General features: G+C 30.2%; 1 protein-coding gene across 1 annotated transcript in view; it reads left to right on the plus strand.

The window, feature by feature from the left end:
* Positions 1-1325: 1325 nt before the first annotated feature.
* LOC145321604 (uncharacterized) overlaps positions 1326-23315 on the plus strand; it is a 99352-nt gene continuing 77362 nt past the window's right edge. Inside the window, exons 1-2 of the mRNA XM_080163047.1 lie at positions 1326-1744; positions 15141-15223. Of these exons, the coding sequence (XP_080019173.1) occupies positions 1487-1744; positions 15141-15223 (341 nt within the window). The 5' untranslated portion in view covers positions 1326-1486. The remainder of the gene's footprint in view (positions 1745-15140; positions 15224-23315) is intronic.

The following is a 23315-nucleotide window of genomic DNA, read 5'->3' on the forward strand; positions in this document are numbered from 1 at the left end:
CTGTTTCGATTAAACATTTTATCCTTATACAATGTACGATAAATTGATATAAATCCCTAATAATGATAAAGAAAATGATCTTTTCTGTACAGTTTGCAACCGACCAATCAAAATTTAACAATAGTTATTGAGCCAACGAATAAGATAACGTTATTATAAAACTTTAGTTATCAGTTTAAATTACAGTCCGATGTTCCCACTCTCATTGAAAAAAATGGTATTTTTATGACACTAAGCAAATGTTAACAGGGTCGATCATCTATCTGTCCATCTATCTATCTATCTAACTATATTATCAGTGATCCCTAGATAAACATAGAGACAAAAATGTTATAACGGTCAGTCAGTCAGATGAATATTTGGACTGACATTGGTCCACTCTGGTACTCTGTAATTATCCATCTTTTAAATTAGAGGTTAGGATCTTGTGTATATTTAGCATGCGTAATCAATAAATACATAGATGATTTTAGCGAAGCTTTTCTACAGTTAGAGCTGGTAAGTCCGTCTATCTATACGTCCGTAAAAAAGCATTAAAGAATTGTCTGATCAATTTTAAACTTTGCATATCTATTCCTTTAACAGTTAAGTACAATTTAGAAAGCGTAGCAACTTTTTACCCGTTACCTAAATGTCAGTACGTCCATTTTAAACGTCTTGATTTTTTTTATAATTGTTGTTTTCCGGCTATCTAATTTCTTGAGCCTCGCTTTTTGGGTGTTGTCATCCGTGTTTACCAAATAAGTTCAAACTATAAATTTTTATAAAAATGACACATTAAATTAGTGATAACACCTGCCTAAATTTTCTTTTTTTTTGCCTTTTTATGGACAAATTTGTACTTGTTAAGGCTGCAATAAATTAATGCCTCAAATATTGGTACATTTTGTAAATTATCTAATTGTAAGTAAAATAAAGCAAATATATCCTATATTATTATTTACTCTTTTAGAATTAAAATTACTAAATATAGATCTAAAATTTAAATTATTTCTTCTCTTATAATAGCTTTACTTCAAAGGCTTTCGAAATTCGCCACTGCAATAGGGAAATATTTTTATTCCCAGCCAAATAATTGCTTACGAGCTCACTCCTTCAATTTATTTTCTCTTTACACCCCCATCCCCCCCCCCCCCCCCCTACCTCACACAACTTATTTCACCCGACTTAATCACCTAGTTATATTATGTCGTACCGGCATGGATGGCAACGCGGGCTTAAATTGTTGTACAGTCACGGATTTTCGCTGATTTTCCTCGCGGATTTTCCAAAATATTATTGGGCGAAACGCGCCATACGGACTAAACTAAGCGGACAATTAATTTAGTTATTCTTTGATTTTCAGAGATTACTGTCATTGTTAGGACCAATAATAAATTAAAGAGTTTTTTCTTAAATAAAAGAAATGACATATTTTTAGTTATAAACTGTGGATTATATAAAAATGTTATTATAGAAATATTTTTAAAAAACTGTGAATTTAAAAATGAATAAATTAAGTAACACATCAAAAATGTTATTTCTATTAAATTTAGTGATACTTATTAGTGACACTTTGGGTACTTCAGTAAAAAGTACCCAATCAAGTACATGCACTGCTAGTACAGTGGACGGAGCAGTGTACAAGCCCGTACAGAGGTGTACAGGCAGGCATATGCAGGAGGCTATGCGCCTGGGGGAGGGGTGTGAACCCAGGCCAACTTTGATGGCCTTGCCCTGGCCCAATGGAACTCAAATTGATCAGGTACAGATTAGGCTAAAGTCTCCAAAGTTTTATAATAATGTTTTCTTATTTTAGGCTAGACAACGTTGGGGACTTTATGAAATTTGATTGATTGGCTCAATAAGTTAAGTGTCTAAATGTTTCGACCACTTATTGTAATCTTTATAAGGGGTAACTTTGTATATCATAATTGGGGATGTACATCAATTAGTCGATCATTGTCTTATCTCTTTTGATCCTTTAAACTTACAAGTTTTCTGCCAGTAAAAATACATTGATAATCCTAAAGTAGCTTTGCATTTAAATCTTCAATAAAAATTTTTGTTAAACATTTATTTATATTAAAACTGAATAAATTTTAAATTTTACTGATATATTTTTTAAAATATGTTAGATTTTGCAAATGTATTTGTAATAAATGTGCTTAATTTTTGTAAACATCATTTTATGGGGTTAGAATTTATTTATCTTATTTGATTTTTTTATCTATTTTATAGTTTTATTGAATTTTTTGACTCATAAAAATAACACTAAATTGCTTGATTTTTACACATGAAGAAATCAATTTTAAAAAGTATGCTAAAAAAGAAGCTATACTAAACCGATTAATTTTTCCATTATAGGGAAGCTTCATTTAATTAGTAAGGTTTTAGGCTGTTTTCTACCCCCTTTGAATTAAGAGCTCTTAGTTTAATTGATAGAATAATTTTATATATAATCAAGTAGATAGAAATAAATAATATTTTTTGTTTCTTAAATAGATCGTCTAATTTTAAAGAAAATCAAATTCTAAAAATCGTCAATAAGCAAGGATATTAAAGCTATTTTAACTCATCTCCTATTACGAATAGACATACATATTATAGTTATAGAGTGGCTACGCCATCTAAAACCTCAAACCATTAAGAAATAACACAATACAAAATTAAAAGAAAATCTAAAATTATTTTATTACTAAAAAGCATATGTATTCAATTTATTCATTGGTTATAAAGAAAAAGCACGCAGGGATTTAAAGGGATAAGACAATGGCCGATAAATTAATGTACATCCCCAATGATGATTCACAAAATTACCCCTTTTATAGATTACAATTAGTGGTTGGACCGTTTGTAGACTTAACTTAAAAACAACCAATGTTGTTTGATTAACAAATAAGAAAACATTACTATAATACTTTGAGAACTAGTAAAATAAACAGCCTATTGTCCCAGCTTACACCAATAACGAAATTAATTCGGAAAAAATCACGAAACTTATACGTGTTTTTCAGCTGTCGTTGGGGGGCACACATCGTAAAATTGACGACCTCTCCATTTGCCCCCCAAATATTATTTTAGATTTTTTTCGCTTGTTGGTTATACCTTATACCTGCCATTGTCCCCTCCCTCCCTGACAAGAACGCCCATTTCCGACATAAGCTAGGGAACAAATTGCATGACCAACCAACCACTGCCTGCCTGATTATTGACCACTTTATATAAAGTTTAAAACAAGACGTTTCCTGTATTTCATTTTTCCATTTTCCCCCTTTGTACCATGTCCCTTTTCAAATTCTGATCTTATTTCATTTTCATAATTTAGTTTAATTTACATCTTTTAGTAGTGTATGTGCGCCATTGGGCTGTTTATTACACTAATCCCTAAAGTTTTATGATAACGTTTTCTAATTCGTTGGCTTAACAGCTTTGGGTACTACAGGGGGGACTCCTATTGACTTTTAATTGGTGGTTCAGAAATTTGAGTGTATAAACGTTTCAACCACTACTTGTAATCTACAGAAGGGGTAGCTTTGTGTATCATCATTTTGGGTGTGTATCAAATTATCAGCTATTGTCTTATCCCTTTATATTCATGGATAGTTTTGGACATAATTTTCTTGGTTAGGGTATAACTTTAAAAGGGATTATGTATTATAAAGTATTTTTCCGTTTGAGTGACTTGGGCGCACAATTTAAATAAGAAAACAGGAGTTAAAACATTGTATACATATATCAAAACATATCATTAGCTTTTTTTTAGAAATTTATGACCAAAATTATTGATTTTATTTCCGCTGTGTAGCAAAATATTCACATAGATAATTAATTTATTAATGGCGAAAGCGATTTTTATTTCCTTAGGGGTTGCTGGTGCTTTTTAAGTCTTTTTAAAATAAGAAAGAAGGCATGAACTACATTCATACATAGATGTCAAAAGTGGTAAGATAATGGCCTATAAATAGATGTACATCCCCCATGAAAATGCACAAAATTAACCCTTCTTTAAATTACAATTACTTGTTAAAACCCTTTGGACACTTAACTTTAATGGACCAACCAATAAAAATTCAATAAAAGTCCCAAAAGATGTTAAGCCAACGGATAAGAAAACGTTATTATAAAACTTTGGGGACTAGTGTAATAAACAGCCCAATGTCGAACGTACAAACATCCCTAATTAATGAGTAGCCGTGCAACTTAAAATTTGGCTCAGTTTCCAACGCGGAACCTTAATTTCATATCCCGAAGAAGGCACCAGGCACCAAACCCTTGAATAAATAACAAAAACTTTATAAATGTATTGTGTAAGTTGGGGGGGGGGGGGGGTGGTGAGCGGGTCTTGCATATTTTATTTGAAAGCCAAAATGAATTTTGTGATTAGTCTTATCTTCATTGTATACTAGCGGCTTCGCCCCTAGCCTCTAGGTTCTTTGTCCCAAGAGGTAATTAAAAAAAATGTAGTACATTTGGTGCAGCACCAAATAGTTGGTATCACCTGCATCATCAAAAAAAATTGATGGAGAATCTTTTTATATTTTTTTTTTGGGGGGGGGGGTGTCACACCCCCCAAGAAAATAGCCTAAAACCACTTCAGGACCAGTAGGTATATTCCCTGAAGAGTAGAATCCAATCGGTTCAGTGGTTACCGAGATCTTAAGCTTCAGACGGACAGACAGAAACACATCAAGCTACTTTGTATTATAGATTGGTAGGTTTTATAATAGATAAAATAAAAATAGATAGATGAAAAAATAACTTTAAAAAAAAATTAAAAATATAGAAAAATTATTTCAATAAGAAGTTAGGCCATAAAATTGTTGATGAAATCAAAATATCGAAGCAATACTTTTTTGCTTTTAATTTTCTTAAAGATGATAGAGTGATTAATAGAGAAACAGCCCTATCACAGTTTTAGAGTAGCTATGCTACCAAAAATAAGTTGCATAAGCCTCTAATATTTTGACGTCTGTTGTAATTTTTTTGGCATGCTCCCAAAAAATTAATCAACAAATGTTAAAAATTCTTATCTGTAAATAAATTACAACCAACACTAAGATGCGACAGGGAGGGAGGGAGGGGATATTGGGCTGTTTATTATTACACTTGTACCCAAAGTTTTATAATCACAATTTTCTTAACAACTATGGGGACTTTTATTGAACTTTGATTGGTATATTCATTAATTTGAGTGTCCAAAGGTTTTAACCACTAATTGTACTCTACAGAATGGGTAATTTTGTTATCATTATTGGCCATTGTCCTATCCCTTTAGATACCTGAAGATACCACCTACAGTAACATTTTTAATTAGATTTTAATATTTTATCATTCAAATATTATCCTTTATCTTTTTCAGCACAGCTTGTCGACGCTCTTTATAAAGCCTATAAAAATGACGTCATATTAGAATAATCCATTATTAAAATCTTTAAATTTAGTGCCTATTAAAAATTTTAAAACTTTTTACCGATCGAAAAATTTCAAATTACGTCATTTTAGAATAATGGACTTATATCGACGGATATTATCTTAAATTTTTACGGTACAATATTTTACTGTTCTTTCTACTTTAATTAAAAATCTTTTAAGCTTCTTGCTAATAATCATAATTGCATTATTATTGTCTAATTTCGCCTTAAAAAAGAATTCTACCTAGTTAAATTGACCAAAAAATGTGATTGCCCTATTGAAAAATTTCTGAAAAATCCCAAAAATAAAATTTAAATTTAACTTAACTGAATAGGCTTGATTTTTAAAGGTTTTACCAAATTATAAAAAATCAAAACTTCCATTTTTTCCCTTTCAGGAAATTGTTATTTTAAACCACAGAAATTTCCCAGAAATGAAGAATTTAAGAATTTAGTGTTGATTTTGGTGAGAGTGTGTGTGTGTTTTTTTTTTGGTCAAAAAACCAAAACATTTCCATTGATTTTTGCCGCAAGGGTTTCTGTTTTATTGCAATTTTAGAGGGAAAAGAAAATTGTTGGAAAAATGTATCGCGCAGTGATCTAAAATTGGTTAAAATTTAATGATTCTTAGAAGAGGAAAATTCTGTCCTTTATCTAGAATAAGCAGTTGCGTTTTGTATTCTAAAAATAAAAGCTTAAGCATTTATTGAATCTTAAGCTACAGTCAAAAATAATTTATATAATACGATATAATAGTTTATATTAAATAAAAACAGTAAAAATATAATCAAAATCTTCTGACAAGTTGAGAAAATGTTAAGCTAATATCAGCCTATTGTGTAAAAGATATAAGAAAGTGTGAAATTATTTGATTGTTTAGGCAGAAAACATTTTTAAGCACTTTTACATTTTCTTACTGAAGTTTTTACAATTTTATTACATTGGAAATAAGAGGTCAAAAAGCCATTTTTATGGCCATACAAAGCCTTATCAGAATGTGCTTTTATATCTATAAAACAAGGACAATATTTTCATGTTTAAGTAGCTATGCCTTGCACATTAAAGTAAAACATTAAAAGGGGGAAAGGGTTAAATAACTGAATGTTCCCATCCCAAGGACCTTGTGCCGACTCTCAATTGGGTCTTTGAAAATCAACTCTTAGTGTCGGGAATATTAAACAGCCAAGTAGTAGAAAACAATTTGCTAGCAGACGAAAAGGTCCTTGGAAAAGGAGGGCAGTTAGTCATTTAGTTATACCATGAAAAATCATTTTCAGTAAATATTTATGTTTAAACACTAAATGCGCAAGTCAAAATAAGCATATCTTCTGCAAGCGTTTTTTTGTTGTGTGTGTATGTATGTAAAAGAAAACTGCGTAGATACTGTAGACTTAAATATATAGAGAAGCTACAATATCTTTTTTTAAAATATACATAGTTTGGCGATAATTAAGGGGGGGGGGGGGTGGGATAGATTGACCGCACCCATTGAACAATTTAAGGATGCTGCCATCTCAATTTCATAAAATTATAGCCACCAAGATCATTTTTAAAAAATGTACCACAAGTACTAAATATACAGTACATATTTCATTATGTATATTCATTGTAAAGCATTAAAGCCAAACAAATAAAAATTAAACCTAATAATTTATGCGGAGGATGGAATACTTCAACCTGAAAAAAACGTTTTTGCCTCTAAAATTACTTTACTTCCATTCAAATATAATCTATATGGGTTGATTTACAAATTTTTATAGTTACTTTTTAAATTCTGCAAAGATTTGTGGCAAATTTCTAAGATACTTGAAATTAAAAGTACATGTCATAAAAATCTTGGAAACTGTTATTGTAGGCCCTAAAATTACATGGAAAAAACACATCTCCAATTATTATGTGCCGACACAATGATAAGAAAACCGCAACACGCGTCTCAAATACCTGCAACAGGGACTATTTTGTTGATAATAAGCGGAGCAATAAAAGAATATTATTCCAGAAAACAGTAGACTGTAAAACAGTAAGAGTATAGAAAATAATTTAGATGATAAAAGAGCCACTTCAAAACTATTTGCATCTATTCGTAATTTCAATGGTTTATGTCGACCCCATGGCTGACATTATATCGAAATAACAATAGTCGCATGACGAATAAACTGACATACGGACGTACAGATATATACACGGTTATATAGTAGCTACGCTACAGACAAGTATAAAGGTATTCAGTGAAGCGAAGCTGACCACAATAAAAAAATATGATCTCCACCATTTATCAAAGTCATCATATTTATTATCTATTAAAAGTTAGGGAGGAAGGGGACATTGGGCTGTTTATTACAGTAGTCCCCAAAGTTTTATAATGATTTTTTCTTATTCGTTGGCTTGAAAATTTTGGAGACTTTTCATTTAATATTGATTGGTTGGTTCGATAAGTTAAATGTCTAAACGTTTTAATAACAACTAATTGTAATCTAAAGAACAATTATTTTTGTGTATCATCATTGGGAATGTACATCAAATTTGTCAAATTTTGAAATGATTATAAAAGGTTTACTTATTAACTTCTTCTTTTAAAAATATTAATGATTTTACGTGTATCTAGACAAAAATTCTATTTTAATTTTCTATTTAACTTACAAAATTTCACCAAACTTTATTATTGGTGAAAAAAATAGATAAATTTTAATTAAAAAGACAGACGGATAAACATCATTTTACAATGAAAATATTTGCGTTGATAAAGAGGTCATAAAGTACCTATGGCAGCAATGGACATTAAATTATTATTGTACCCAAAGTTTTATAACCATGCACTATCATTAGATGGCTTAAAAACTTTGGATACTTTTATAACATATTGATTTTTATGTTCAAGTAATTTTTGTGTTTCATCATACGGATTGTAGATCAATTTATCTTCAATTGTCTTATCCCTATATATCCCTGAATTGACCAGGTAAACATCAAAATCAAAATGAAACGAGGATATAAATATGTATATTGTAAAGGCTACTTTTAAAACCCTGAATGAAAATTTGATTTGATCATATTTCATTGATAGCAAGTAGAATTTTTTAATTTTCTGATTCAAATCTTTCCAACCCTCTTGACTCTAAGGGAGGGATAGGATAATGAAAGTTAAATCAATCTACATGCCATTCTTTCCCCTATAAAATTAAAGGTATAATTCTACAAATAAAAAATAGAGAGAGCATGGTCTTATAGACAGCTTTCCGCGTATATTAAAATGAAAAATTATAGGGACCTAAGGCTAAGGATAACAATACTCGTATTAATATAATGATTTTTATTTTAATATTCTTAGAAAACTGTCTGTAAAACGATGCTATACATGATTTTCGAAGCCATACTGTAAATATAATTATTCTCAATTCTCCTATCCTTGCCTCCCTGCTTGCAACCCCCCTAGAAAGATTCGATACAAGATATGATAATAATTTTCATTGCGCTCAGCTCCTCATACATAACAAAATTCATTTACATAGACATTTATGAGATCTTTTATGGCCTGCGGGGTTATTTGAATCTAAATATTTTAAGCCATCTTGTAAACGCCGCATTGGCGCATTCTCTATTTGATTACACGACCTTTATCTAAAGATAATGTCTTTGAAAATAATTTCCCCTTCTATAACAATAAATGTCACGCACCTGACATGGCAGCAGTAAGTACAGTAGAAAATAATTAATCTATCATCTAATACTTACATTTGACATCCTAACTTTTGGGGAAGAAAGTTGTGTTGATCAAAAAATAACAAACTTTAATTATTTCTTTCGGCTCTATAATTAGTTTTTAGAAATATTTCTTAATAGTACTTAGTTGATAATAGGCTAAAATTAAAACTAATTAATTTTTAAAGAAAATTTTAAGGGCCATAAATTTGCTATTGTCTACCTAAATTTCCTAATTTTGTTAAATGAATTAAATGGCATGGTCTTTAAACCGTTAACTATTACTACACTACTTCTACTACTGGTCAGTTACAGGGAGGGAGGTGACATTGCGTTGTTTATTACAATAGTCCCCAAAGTTTTATTATAACGTTTCCTTCTTCAAAACTTTGGTGACTTTATTTTATTTTTATAGGTTGGTTTATTAACTTGAGTGTCCAATCGTTTCAACCATTGTCTTATCCCTTTAGATCCCTGGGTCAATTATAGCAGGGCAAGTTAAACTTATTATCTAACTTTATCCCTACCCTGTTGTACCTAGTATCACTATGTTGACCTATTATTACAATGGTTTATGTAGACCAAAAAAATTTTGAATTATTATTTTTAACATCGTATTATATGATCTAATAATTATGCAATAACTTTAAGCCAAATAATTGATTACTATTATAATCTTAAAACTACTATATAGCACTATTCTAATAATAACATAGAGTCTTATGTTGATATTAAAACAGCACAAAAGCTTGATATAGAAAGTGATCTATAGGCTTACAAGAGATTATTTCTTCAATCTGTTCGTTATGTCAGTATGTTTATTAAAATAAACCCATTTTCTTCTAGTAATTAAAATACTAGTGGCTCTGCCCCTGGCATCAAAGGTCTGTATTCAATGGGGTAAATGGGGACAGAAAATAGCCGAGCACTTCTTACTTCCTTATACAAAAAAATCACGCATGAACGGAAAAAGCCTAAAAACTATCCTAAATTTTAAAAAATACATTAAGAAATGATTGTGTGTTGAAAAAAAAATATTTTTCCAACAATAGAAAGAGATTTTTTATTTTTCTTACACACCTACTAGGTGAAGCCATGGCTGCCAACACAAGAATGTTAAAATCGTATTTTTGTTTTCATTTGAACAATTTCCAGAGTTAACATGAGTTTTATACCTTAAACTTTTCCTTTAAACTTGCTTGACAATCGTAAACCTTTAAATCAACACATTTATTAATGTGTAGGAGTACAGCTAGTCAGAAGTCATTTTTACCTGGAGGTTGATTGTGAAAAAACCCATGGCCTAATATAAATTTTTTTTTCATAAATGGAATAGTCTATACTTGAGTAAATTATGGTATCAAATCTAGATTGGAGACGTTATTCTAACTAATTCTATAACTGATTAATCTGTTTAAAAAATCTAGCTTTCTTTTTTTTGAACTTCTTTGTACTTGTTTTTCTTGTCAAAATGATAAAATGATTTAACAAATAGCTGTTTGGGCCTTCATAAACAAAGATCCAATGATTGTGATGAATATAAGCATCCATGATATTCTTCACAGCTCTATATGTTAAATATAAGGTATAGAAAATATTACAAATCTTAAACGGCAACCATGATTTTAAATCAATTTCTTTTTAATTTTAAGGGCTTCGCTTTAATGGATGTTGTCATCTTTATTAAATACAATTTACCAATGTATTATTTTTTTTAGTAGCGAAGCTACTCTATAATTCAAAATGTCTGTTAGAGACAAAAAGGGGGAAACATCATTTTCTCAGCTCCTATAAAAGATAGAAGGCAGAAACTTCTTCTAAACATTTAATCAATATGGAGCATAATTAAGTAGAAAACATCCATAGCAGTTTGACTGCTTTAAAGCCGCTTATATTTTTCACAACTGATTTTCTCAATGTATCAATTTTTTAGTAGCAAAGCTACTCTAAAATTCGAAATGTCCGTCTATCAGTCCATCTGTAAGAGACAAAACGGGGAGGGGGAGGAACGTGATTTTCTCAGCTCCTGTAAAAGATAGAATGCTGAAAATTCTTGTAGCTATTCACATAAATATGGAGCATAATTAAGCATAACACATCCGTAGCGGTCAGACTGCTCTTTTTTTTCTTTCTTGTGATAACAGATAATCAGCTCTATAACTCACTTTGTCCGTTTGTCTATTTCACAATAGATTTTGTGCTTCGCTACCTATGGATGTTGTGAACCTTGTATTTTTATTTAACAGTATGTATATTTATCAAAATTCAGTATTTATAAGTGGATTTGTAATTTAAAACATTTAGAATAACTCTTAGTCTTCTGTAAACTTAAATAAGGGGGGGGGGGGTGTACACTTTCACAGTAACAGTGCGCTCTGAGGCCCATATACAAGATAGAGCTCTGAATTATAATACTAGTCTAGAAATATTCTGCAAAACTTTTAATTTGGTGGCTTGGCGGCTGACCACTGCACTGGTGCAATTATTCAGCTAAACTTATAATATTGAACATGTAATCTTGTTTTATTTGGGGTTTGTTTTGGTTTTTAATGAGAAAATATATTAACAGTAACAAAAAACTGTTGAGCTGCAAACTACCAGCCGCTGGCTGTGGCTATCAATAAATATTACAACAATTTTGCACCCCAACAGTTTTTCGTTACTGTTGATATATTTTCTCATAATTAACTAAAACACACCCTATGGTTTAAACAAAATTAATTTTAAAGTTGCTTCGCTACTGTAAAGTTGTTTTTATGCATAATGTCTTTTTTTATGTCCCATTTATGTAGGTTTAACAGGAAGGGGTAGTTCATCTGCCAAGAGGTAATAAGGGAAGATTTAGCCAACCTCCCTGGATATCCTTTTCTATTCATATTACCTCGTATATCTAAGACTATTTGTTAAAACATTTTATCATTTTGACCAAAAAACAAGTACAAAGAAGTGCAAAGAAAGAAAGGTAGATTTTTGAAAACAGATTAATCAGTTATAGAACTAGTTGGAATAACGTCTCCAATCTAGCTTTGATACCATATTTTACCCAAGTATGGACTATTCCATTTATGAAAAAAAATTTGATATTAGTCCAAGGGTTTTTCCACAATCGACCTACAGGTAAAAATACCTTGTGAAGAGCTGTTCTCCTAAACATTAATAAATGTGTTGATTTAAAGGTTTCAGATTGTCAAGCAAGTTTAAAGGAAGAGATTAAGGTATTAATCATGTTTTAACTCTGAAAATTGTGTGTTTTAGAACAAAATTAGTATCTCCTCTTCAATGTGGTAAAGTTGATGGCGTTGCTAAAGTCAAAATGAAAAAAATTAATTTTGTATTATTTAAGGACTAAAAAAACTTTTCTTTGATACACTTTCAATTGTTTATGTATGTTTAACAGTTTAGGATGGTTTTTAGGCATAAAAAAATATTTCGTGAGTTTAACCATATTTCAGATAATTTTGTCTCAGCCTAAAACCATTCTTTGACATATGAGAATGTAACCTTAAAGTAGAACTCTGTTTAGTAGTTATTGAAATCTGAAGCGTCAGACAAAAAATATTAGTACTTTATATTATAGGATCCAAAAATAGCTATTTTTTTTATCGGATTATTTACTATGACTACATCAATTACCTCAGATGCATAAAGGACAGAATTAAGGTCAACAAGTGTTACTTTCAATATAGAATGAGACAAAACAAAAAATGTGTTTGCACTTTGTTTTGAAATGTTGAGCTTATAATCACTTTCAAATTGGTGGAAAGATAAGTGTCACTAAATTTTAAAAAAAAGTATTTAAGAAAAGGCAATTACGCAGGTAGCGAGAAGACATTAGTCCCCAAAGTCTTACAATAACTTTTTCTTTAATCGTTTGAATCACAACCTTGAGGACTTTAATTAGTTGGTTTATTTAGCTTAGTGTCCAAACGTTTCAACCACTAATTGTAATCTACAGAAGGAGTAATTTTGTGTATCATAATTAGGGATGTACATCTATATATCGGTCATTGTCTTATCCCTTTAGATCCTGGCAATTATATCCAAAAGTATCAAGAAATGACAGTCTAACACTGTTTCTGAAGGTCGATAAAACTGTAAAATAATTTTAGATAAATAAAAATAAAATTACCTATTAAGTTGAAAAACTGATATTATTGTTGAAAAAAGTTTTAAATGAATATTGTTTTTATAATTTCTGGCAGGTATCCATGTTTTTCAGAGATACAGGGATACGACAATGTACGATTAGGCATAATTCATCCAAATTCTGCCTGTAGCAGCTTTTAAGTTTACAAAGTATTACGGACTGGATATGTTCAGGACTCTAAAGGGATAAGACAATGGCCGATGATTTGATTTACATCCCCAATGATAATACACAAAATTACCCCTTCAGTTAATTGATTATAATTATTTTAGACACTCAAATTTATGAACTAACCAATCAAAAGTCTCCAAAGTTGTTGAGCCAACTAATAAGAAAATGTTAAAATAAAACTTTAGGGACTAGTGTAATAAACAGCCCAATGTTCCCTCCAGGGATATATAACCTTACTAAAATTTCAAGCCCTTAAAGTTTTATTTTCAAACTTTAGAATTAGAGGAAGGTGAATTTTATCTCCCATTTTCCCATCCCTGGTTTCCCTAATGTTTTGTTTCAGAGTTCTCTAATCTAGATTTTGAAATTTTGCGTTGACAATTAGAAATGATGCCATGACAACTCTTGACTGACAGCCTAAACTTTTTCCCCTAGAAATGTCGATAAAATCTCACATTTTTCCAATGGAACACCCAAAAAGAACCCCCATGTTTTCCTAAGGTTAGGTTAGCTTAGGTTAAGTAGGATTCAGAATAACCTCGCAGGGTTAGTCCCTAACTTCAGATATAACTTTTTACTGAGGCTTTAAACAAGTTTTCATAGAAAAGGGAAGGAGGGGGTGCATAAGGATCTTAAGGGATAAGACAATGGCAAATAAATTGATTTACCATTTCTATAAATCTGAAAGGTGTATCTTTCATTCCGCTTGTATCAGTTCAACAACTATTTCACAATACCAAAAATATCCAAAGCCAAAGGGATAAGACAATGGCCAATAAATTAATGTATATTACCAATGATGATACACAAATGAAACCTAATGAACCAACCAATAAATTTCCCAAAAGTTGTTCAGCAAACGATAAGAAAACGTTATCATAAAACTTTGGGGACTAGTGTAATTAACAGTCCATTGTCCCCGCTCTCTGTCAGGGTGTCCCAATAGTGAAAACTATAATTCTACCTAACTCCCATGCTATCTTTTTTCCATCTTTGTTCTTTATCTCCTTCTAATCTTGTCTTTCATTATTTTTAAATTTTGTCGTCATTTTGTTATTTCATAAGTTTACCATTTTCAAAATTTGGCCAGTCATGTAAAAATTTCTTATTGATAACAATAACTGCATAATATTTTACTCCAACATAATAAAAATTCTTGTTAATCATGATCATTTGTACTGACGGGAAAGCACGAGGAAATTTACCCTTATGATCATGGAAAGAAAATGAAGTAGTAGTTTCGTCATATTTTCACAGTAGTTTTTCTCCATTTTTCTAGTCCCTTTAGGGCGCTCTAACTCTTCGGGTCAATCATTAACATTTACCTAACCTTAAGAAACCTATCAAAAGCTACTGCGAAAATACGACGAAACCCGCTACTTCGTTTTCTTTACATGACCCTACTTTTATTTATAATATTTTTTTACTGTATACTAATACTCTGTCAGGTGTGTGACAGGTGATTATCAGGAATCTAAAGGGATAAGACAATGGCTGATAAATTGATGTACATCCCCGATGGTAATACACAAAGTTACCCCTTCTGTATATTACAATTAGTGGTTGAAAATTATGGACACTCATTTTAATGAATTAACCAATCAAAATTCATTAAAAGTCTCCAAAGAATAAGAAAACCTCATTATAAAACTTTGGGGACTTGTGTAGTAAACAGCCCACTGTCTCCTTTCTCTCTGAGTTTATGGACTAATATTCATTTCTATTTTCAGATGACTCCGACCCATATAACTGTGCGTCAGTGTGACGGCTTCTGTAATCAGATTGGACATACCTGTATGCCAACAGAGACAAGGTAGTATCAAAATTAATGGTTGAAACGTTAGAACACCAAACTTATTAGACAAACCAATTAAGATTGGTGGTTGAAACGCTTGAATACCAAACTTAATAAACAAACAAATTAAGATTAGTAGTTGAAACGTTTGAACACCAAACTTAATCAACAAACTAGTTAAGATAAGTGGTTGAAACGTTTGAACACTCATTTTAAAAGTCCAACCAACAAAAAAACATGAAATAAAATTGTCAATAACAACCATGTATCTAAAGGGATGAGGCAATGGCCGATAAATTTATGTACATCCACAATTATGGCACACAAAATTACTCCCTCTGTAGATTGAAATTAGTGTTTGGACATTTGACTGAACAACCCAGCCAATTAAAATTCCGTAAAAGTCTCCAGTTGTTAAGCCAACGAATAAGAAAACGATATTGTAAAACTTTGGGGACTTGTGTAATAAACAGCCGATTGTCCCCTCATCTCTATATTTCAATAGTTAGTTTAAAAAAAAAAATTTTCAATGTAGCCGATTAGAAATCTTAAAGTACATACATATAACACATATTTAACCAGTGGGCAAAAAATATGTATGAGTTCATGTTAAAAGCATTTTTTTTGTAGATTCTTAAAACAAGAAAATTCTTTTCAAAGATAAAAAAAAACTATGAGAAAAAAATGTCCAATAAAACGTTGTTTTAATGCTTTTTTTCTTGAGCTAGATCAAAAAGACTCAAGAATTTATTATAAAAGAAAATATAAACAAAAAAATGCAAAATTGTTCGCATACATACATACTATTTAGTAAGTTGTGTTGGCGCAAAGATTTTTAAAAACTAACTTTGTGCGTTTGTCCATTTTTAACATCATAAAATAAAATTGTTGACTCTCATCGTAGCTAGTATCGTAGCTACTTCAAATTAAAGGTATTCCTTTAGATAGATAACTCATTGCTATCAATACATCATTTAAAATAAAAGTATATACATAGATGTATTGTATAATCCAGACAACTACCTGGATCCCTCTGTTTGGGACGTATAGTAGTTTTGCTTTCTGCTCGTCTCTATCGACCTGGCTGTGTTAATATTCCCGACGCTATTGGTTGATTTTCAAGGACCTAATTGAAAGTCGGCACAGGGTCCTCGAGAAGGGGAACATACAGTAATTTAACCTCTTCTCTCTCTATTGTTTTACTCTAACTGCTGAATAAGATTAGAATTTATATATTCTTTTTTAATAAGAAATAATTTAGCATTCTGTATAGTTTTCTATGCACCAACAATCAATATGTATGTTTCCAAGTGCTAAATTGCGCCACCCTTTACATATTTATCCTAGTTGTTATACTTTAACAATTAATACACATGAAATGCGCAAACATTTAGGCGCTTGCAAAATCGCATCAAAGGCAAACGGCAAGGACATTGAAAAATTTAAATCTAAAAGGATTCTAAGAAATTGAAGATTTCTATGTATTAATTGATATATATCGGCAAATGCCAACAAAGTGCAATTGAAACGCAAAACCCCCTCACCACAAGATACATACGTAGATTCATAGAATAGGATTTAATCTTTGAGGACTTTTAATGAATTTTGATTGGTTACTTCATTAAGTTAAGTTTCCAAATGTTTCAACCACTAATTGAAATGTACAGAAGGTTTTTTTTATGTATTATCATTGGGGATGTACATCAATTTAACAGCCATTGTCGTATCCCTTTAGATCCCTGCTTTTTAATTATCTTACGTTGATGTAACAGAAGGAGGTGGTTGTATAGGAGCTGCGCTTTTAAAGAATAGAATCCAAAGGGATAGGACAAATGAAAATAATTTGATTTACATCCATGATGATGATACACAAAATTACCCACAGTGCCTTCGAAGGTGCTTTGACTTTAGTGTCAGAACCTAAATTGGGACATGGTGCATTTCATTACCCTAGGTTAGGTAACTTCATTTCACTTTTCAAAAAAATCTAAAATGCAGCGGTTTTTGAGAAAATTAGATTTAAAAATTTCAAGTTCAATTTTCACCCACCAGGAGTTAGCGCATAATCATGACAAGAAAAGCAAAGATTATTTATTTAAAATTTTGAACAACTTTACCTTAATAAAGTTCTTCATAAAACCACTCCTGAAGTGAGTTAATTAATGGCCATTTTTATCAATTGCTTTGCTAAGGTCACGGAAATTCAGCCTTAAATAAATCATATATAGAGAGGTTTTATGACTGACTCTATAAAAGCAAAGTTGTTCAAAATTTTAAATAAATAATCTTTTCTTTTCTTGTCATGATTATGAGTTAACTCCTAGTGGGTGAAAATTGAACTTGAAATTTTTAAATCCAATTTTCTCAAAAACCGCTGCATTTTAGATTTTTTTGAAAAGTGAAATGAAGTTACCTAACCTAGGGTAATGAAATGCACTATGTCCCAATTTAGGTTCTGACATTAAAGTCAAAGCACCTTCGAAGGCACTGTGTACCCCTTCTGTACTATGTAGATTACAATTAGTGATTGAAACGTTTGAACAGTCAGCTTAATGATCAAATCAATCAAAATTCACTTTGATCCAAAAAGTTGTTAAGCCAAGAAAATATTATTAAAAAACTTTGGGGACCAGTGTAATAAACAGCCCAATGTCCCCTCCCTCCCTGAAAAATAGTTCTATTATAAAACAGATAATAGAGTCATATATTTAGATTTGTAATCAAAAACTAATTAATACCTTTGAACACGAAAAAAAGAATTTTTTTAATTTAACAGTCGGGCGCCTATTGTTGGGGATGAGGGGGGGGAAGAGGTTCGAGTTAAAATAATGTTAGTCTTTTGATTTTTACATACATAAATTAGTATAAAAACCTAAGGGATGTTTAGGTTGGGGGGGGGGGGGGGTGACGTTTGTTTGCCACACCCGATTGATTAGGGTTAAGGGTTGCATGATTAAATATATTTAGAAAAAAATAAATGGCTCATTCCAACTAGACTTTTGATTAGCAGTATGAGTTCATTTCGTGTTTTTTTTGTTGCTGTAGCAAAGCTACTCTATATATACTATGGCCAATAAATTGATATAAATCCCCAGTAATGATACACAAAATTACCCCTTCTACAATCAGTAGTTGAGACGCTTAAACATTCATCAACCTAATGAAGGAACCAATCAAAATTCATTTAAAGTCCCCAAAGTTGATGAAACGACGTATAAATTATAAAAGTTTGGGGACTAGTGTAATAAACATCGCATTTTCCCCTCTCTCTCTCTCTCTGATAATTATAAGAGCATGATTTGTTTATAATAGTAAACTTAGAATGTGTTAAATCATTGATTAGCTGCTTACTACGATATTTTATATAAACAGCAAAAAGAATATTTTCTAAATCTCACACATTCTCGCTCTGAAACTATTTTTATGAGAAACTTGCTACTAGATGGAAAATCAAATTCTTATACTTTTAGCCATTGTCGACGTAAATTTAATCAAAAACATTGCATAATGATTAATGACCAATTAAACAATGACCCCCAAGAAATAGCTAATCATTTGAGTAAATTGCATGCAAAAACAGTTTCACCCAATTCTATACTTAACTATGATTTAGATAGTTTCTTACAGAAATTTCACCTGTCAATTGATCAAATTTATCCTCAGATCTATAATCTAACTTCCCCTATTTGTACTGTCAATGAATATAAGGATGTTATCAAATCTATGAGTAATAATAGTTCTCCTGGGTTGTCCTCTGAACCAAAAATTTTATTTCAATACTTGTTTGATTTATTGCCTAATTTCATGACACGAGCTCTAAATCAACTTCATCTAGTTAAAAACATTGATAATTCTCCTTTTGCATGGATTAAGGATAGGAATATTGTTTTCATAGATAAAAAAGGAACTGATCCCTCACTAGGACAAAATAAACGACCTATTTCGTCTATGGAAACACTATATAAAATACAATCTAAATCTTTAAACAAAAAGGTGATTCCATATTTGAGCAAAATAATTTCAAATGATCAATTTGGCTTTACCCCTAAACGTCATATGCACTCTGCAAGTGTTTCTACTATTGCAACAATGAATTACATTCAATCCCATAATTTAGACAGCCAACTTATCAGCTTTGACATTCAGCGTGCATTTGATCGTATTATACCCGAAGTGTTACATAAAATAATTAAACATATATTTCCTAATGGAAATTTTGCTCAGACATGGATAAACCTTACTTCTAAAGGCCGTTTTAGAGCTAAAGTAGAAAATTGCTATTCTGAATTTATTAACATTATCCTTGGAACACCACAAGGAGGCCCAAGCGCCGCTACTCTATTTAATATTTTACATCATATATTTCCTTCTGTACTTGATTCTATAGTTTTTCATCATATCTCTTTGAAAATAAGTAAAAAAATTTTAAAATCTTTAGCATTTGCTGACGATACTTGGAGGTTTTATTGTATTCGATTCTCGAGGGATATCGAAAAACTATATTGCATGCTAAATGAATTAGAAAATAGTACTGGTTTAAAAATAAACTTCTCTAAAACTAAAATTCTCGTCCATGGTACAATCCCACCAAATCTTAGCAAAATAGGAACTATTCAATCTAGCCTTAAACATTTGGGTATCCATTTATCATTTGATATGAAAAATGCTGCCCAAATCACTTATGATGAATTATTGAATAATTTGAACAAAAAAGCAAAGTTTCTTCCCCTTAGAAATAGTTACAATATCTTCAAACGACGTAATCTTTGCATGTCTTTACTTAATTCAATGTGTTTCCATATTTTTCGTGTTTACTGTCCTAATATTGAACAAATAAAAAAACTATGGAATATCATTTCTAAATTCTTGTGGTCTAATAAATCTATGGATGGTATATCACATCGTTTCAAAGTCTCAGAAAAAAGAATTGAACTTGATTTTGTCAATGGAGGATTAAAATTTTTAAAACCAGAAAATCAAAGTTTATCTATTTTTATTCCCAGTTTACTTAACACTCTACATCATGCTTTTATTTATCCAAATTCAATTCTAGGAATTATTTTTCGTCACAAACATGTAGATTTAAATAACCTTTTAAGTAACTTTGGTTACTCTACTTTTCTTCAAAATAAGAACTCCATTAAATCGATATACCCTAACTGTAATGATAGATATTTTAATCAAATTATATCATTTTTAAAAGATTTGGAAACTAATAAAAACACTTGTTTAAAAATTTCATTAACCTCTACTTCTATGCTTAAACACAAATTATCATCAAATGAAATTTCCCTTCTTAAACAAAATAATATCATTACAGTTGCAAATATTTTTGACCACAGAATAATTGGAGATAGAATTATCATACTTCCTACTATACATACTAAAATAACAAATAACCCTGCATGTACTACTCTAGTTAATAAATTAAATGTTTTGAAATCTATTGCATCCCACTTTCCAGTAGTCACCAAAAAAGAGTTTATGAATTTAGGAAAACCCCTCATTAACCTAAACAATTTTAATCCACAAATATTTTCTCTACACTTCAAAATCATGTTAAGAAATAAATTCAAAAAACAACATCCTGCAATAAAAACTCGTTTGAGAGATGGTCTATTTTTTCCTGACACTGAGTCTTTTGAATTGAGTTTCAATAAATTATTCTCTCTTCCTCTACCCCTATATTTTAAAAGTTTCTTTTTTGAACAAATATGCCGCACTCTTGTATCAAAACGAAAACTAGGTCTTTTTGGTCATAGTGACTCTACCAAATGTAATCTATGTAATGTAGAAAGTAGTATAGAACATTCATTATTTTTTTGCCTTTACCCAAAATTCTTCATAAATGCACTTGCTTTATATTTAGACTATTATTTTAATAATGATACCCCTGAATTCATTTATCTCAAAGAAAATTTTTATCTTTTTAATGTTTGGTACCCTATATTTGCTAAAAATGAAATATTTTTTCAACTATCATTGCTAATTCTAATTGCCAAAGATCGCTCATTAAAAATTAGTAAAGATGAATGTTTATCAAGATGGACCATTCTAAACTGTTTCTCTCAATCATTGTTTGTTGTAAAATCTGCTTTATCAATTTTAAATAATATGGGTCTAAATTCTGATTTTCTTAATGATTTTCTTGAGTTTCTATTAAAACAAAAAAATAATATCTCATACTTCAAATGTACATGATTTATATTTCGTAATTCGTAATTTATCTATTATAAACATTTAAAAATACATAAATTCATAGTTTGTTTCATGTTTAACTCGAAATAAATTATATAAAAACAACACTAATGATAAAATTATAGACTTGGTACAAAAATGTGCGGATATTTCACCATATGTTCTTATTTTAATGCATGTAGTCAGTAGGGTCAAAATAGAAGGAGTGATACAAAATAAGAATAATTATTCATCGCATCGTATTATAAACAGGTTTCCGCGGATATCAAAATTAAAAATTTTAAAATCAAAACCAGTTTTGTTAACCCATAGGGGCCGAAGACAAGGGATTAACAAAACAGGTTTTGATTCGATAATTTATAATTATATTTTAATATTTGTGGAAACTTGTCTGTAAAAGGATGCTATATAGGATTTTTTCAGTTTGGCTGAGAACGGGTTCTAATCCAGCAGATATTAATCAGTTTTGAAGCCATACTGAAAATAATTAGCGTTGCTACTTTGTTTTGGATTCGACAAAAAAGAATTATTCTTTTTTTATGAAAATTATTTTATTATTTTTGTAGGACCAAAAATTAAATGTCCATTCATTAAATGATCTTTCTTTGTATTATAATTTAGAACAATTGTTCTAGGAAACCAAAATTGTGTCATTCATTAAAATATACAAAAAAAATATCAATGTCAATTAAATCTAATGGTAGCGTAGCAAAAAAAGGGCAATTTTTTAGCTTATAACTAATTTCAGGGATCAAAAGAAAAAAATAATGTATATCCCAAATGATGTTACACAAAATTACCCTATCTGTAGATTACAATGAGTTGTTCAACGTTTCGACAACTCAACTTAATGAACCATTCAATCAAAATTCAATAAAGATCCCCAAATTCTTTAGCCAACGAATAAGAAAACGTTTTTAAATCTTTGGGGACTAGTATAATAAACAGTCCATAAACAATAAGTATGTACAACTACCTTAAATGATAGAGTAGCTGCGCAATAAAAATCTACCAAAAATATATAATCTACTTTTGATTTTATTTATTATTCCATATGTTAAAATCTCTAGTTAATTGTTTTTCTATGTACCAGTAATCAAAGAGGGATTTATATTAATTATTTTTGCATTAGAAATAATAGACAACAGTCTTGTCTAGTTTTACTTTAATCATAAGTGAATTATCGACATATTTTTTTTCTATCTAAGCAAAAGATTTTTGTAAAACTTTTTCAAAGAAGTTGTATCAACTTTTTTTTTATAGCTAGCCGGTCCTTTTAGTAAGTAGTAGATGTAAAATTTTTCATAGAATTCAGATATGCAATCGGTTTTTTTGTAGACCTCTTATTTTTTAAGTAATTTAAGTTTAAAAAAAAAAAAATGAAGTCGATTTTAAGGTACTAAAATGCAACAAAAAAAAGAAAGAAAATGGCCATTATGAACAAAAATAGTAAGATCTTTAATTTGACACCTTACTTTTTCAATTCTGTCAGGTAATTATTGAAAAAATCGATTTTTTTAAACCCACGAGAATAAAAACTTTGAACTCAATTTTATCATTTCACAAGTAAAAAAATATGGGTTCATATATACCTTTAGAATCAGAAAAATATTACGAATCCATTGTAAGCAAAATTGAAAAAAAAAGTTTACAATATAGTATATAAACTACAATAAAAGGAATTATATGAAAATATCATATTATATTGTACAGGCAACGTCTTAACTTTTGAATTGGGTATAAAAATGGGAAGGGGGTATAGAGGGGGTAAAGAGGGGGTAAAAAAGGGAAGACGATAGTGTTGCCAGAACAAAAAATACAATTGGCCATTTTTATATTTTTTATTTTTTTACTTTTTTTCAATTTTGCTTACAATGGATTCGTAATATTTTTCTGATTCTAAAGGTATATA

This window comes from Acartia tonsa, chromosome 6, assembly GCF_053477335.1.
Source record: "Acartia tonsa isolate MP-2025a chromosome 6, ASM5347733v1, whole genome shotgun sequence".
NCBI lineage: Eukaryota > Metazoa > Arthropoda > Copepoda > Calanoida > Acartiidae > Acartia > Acartia tonsa.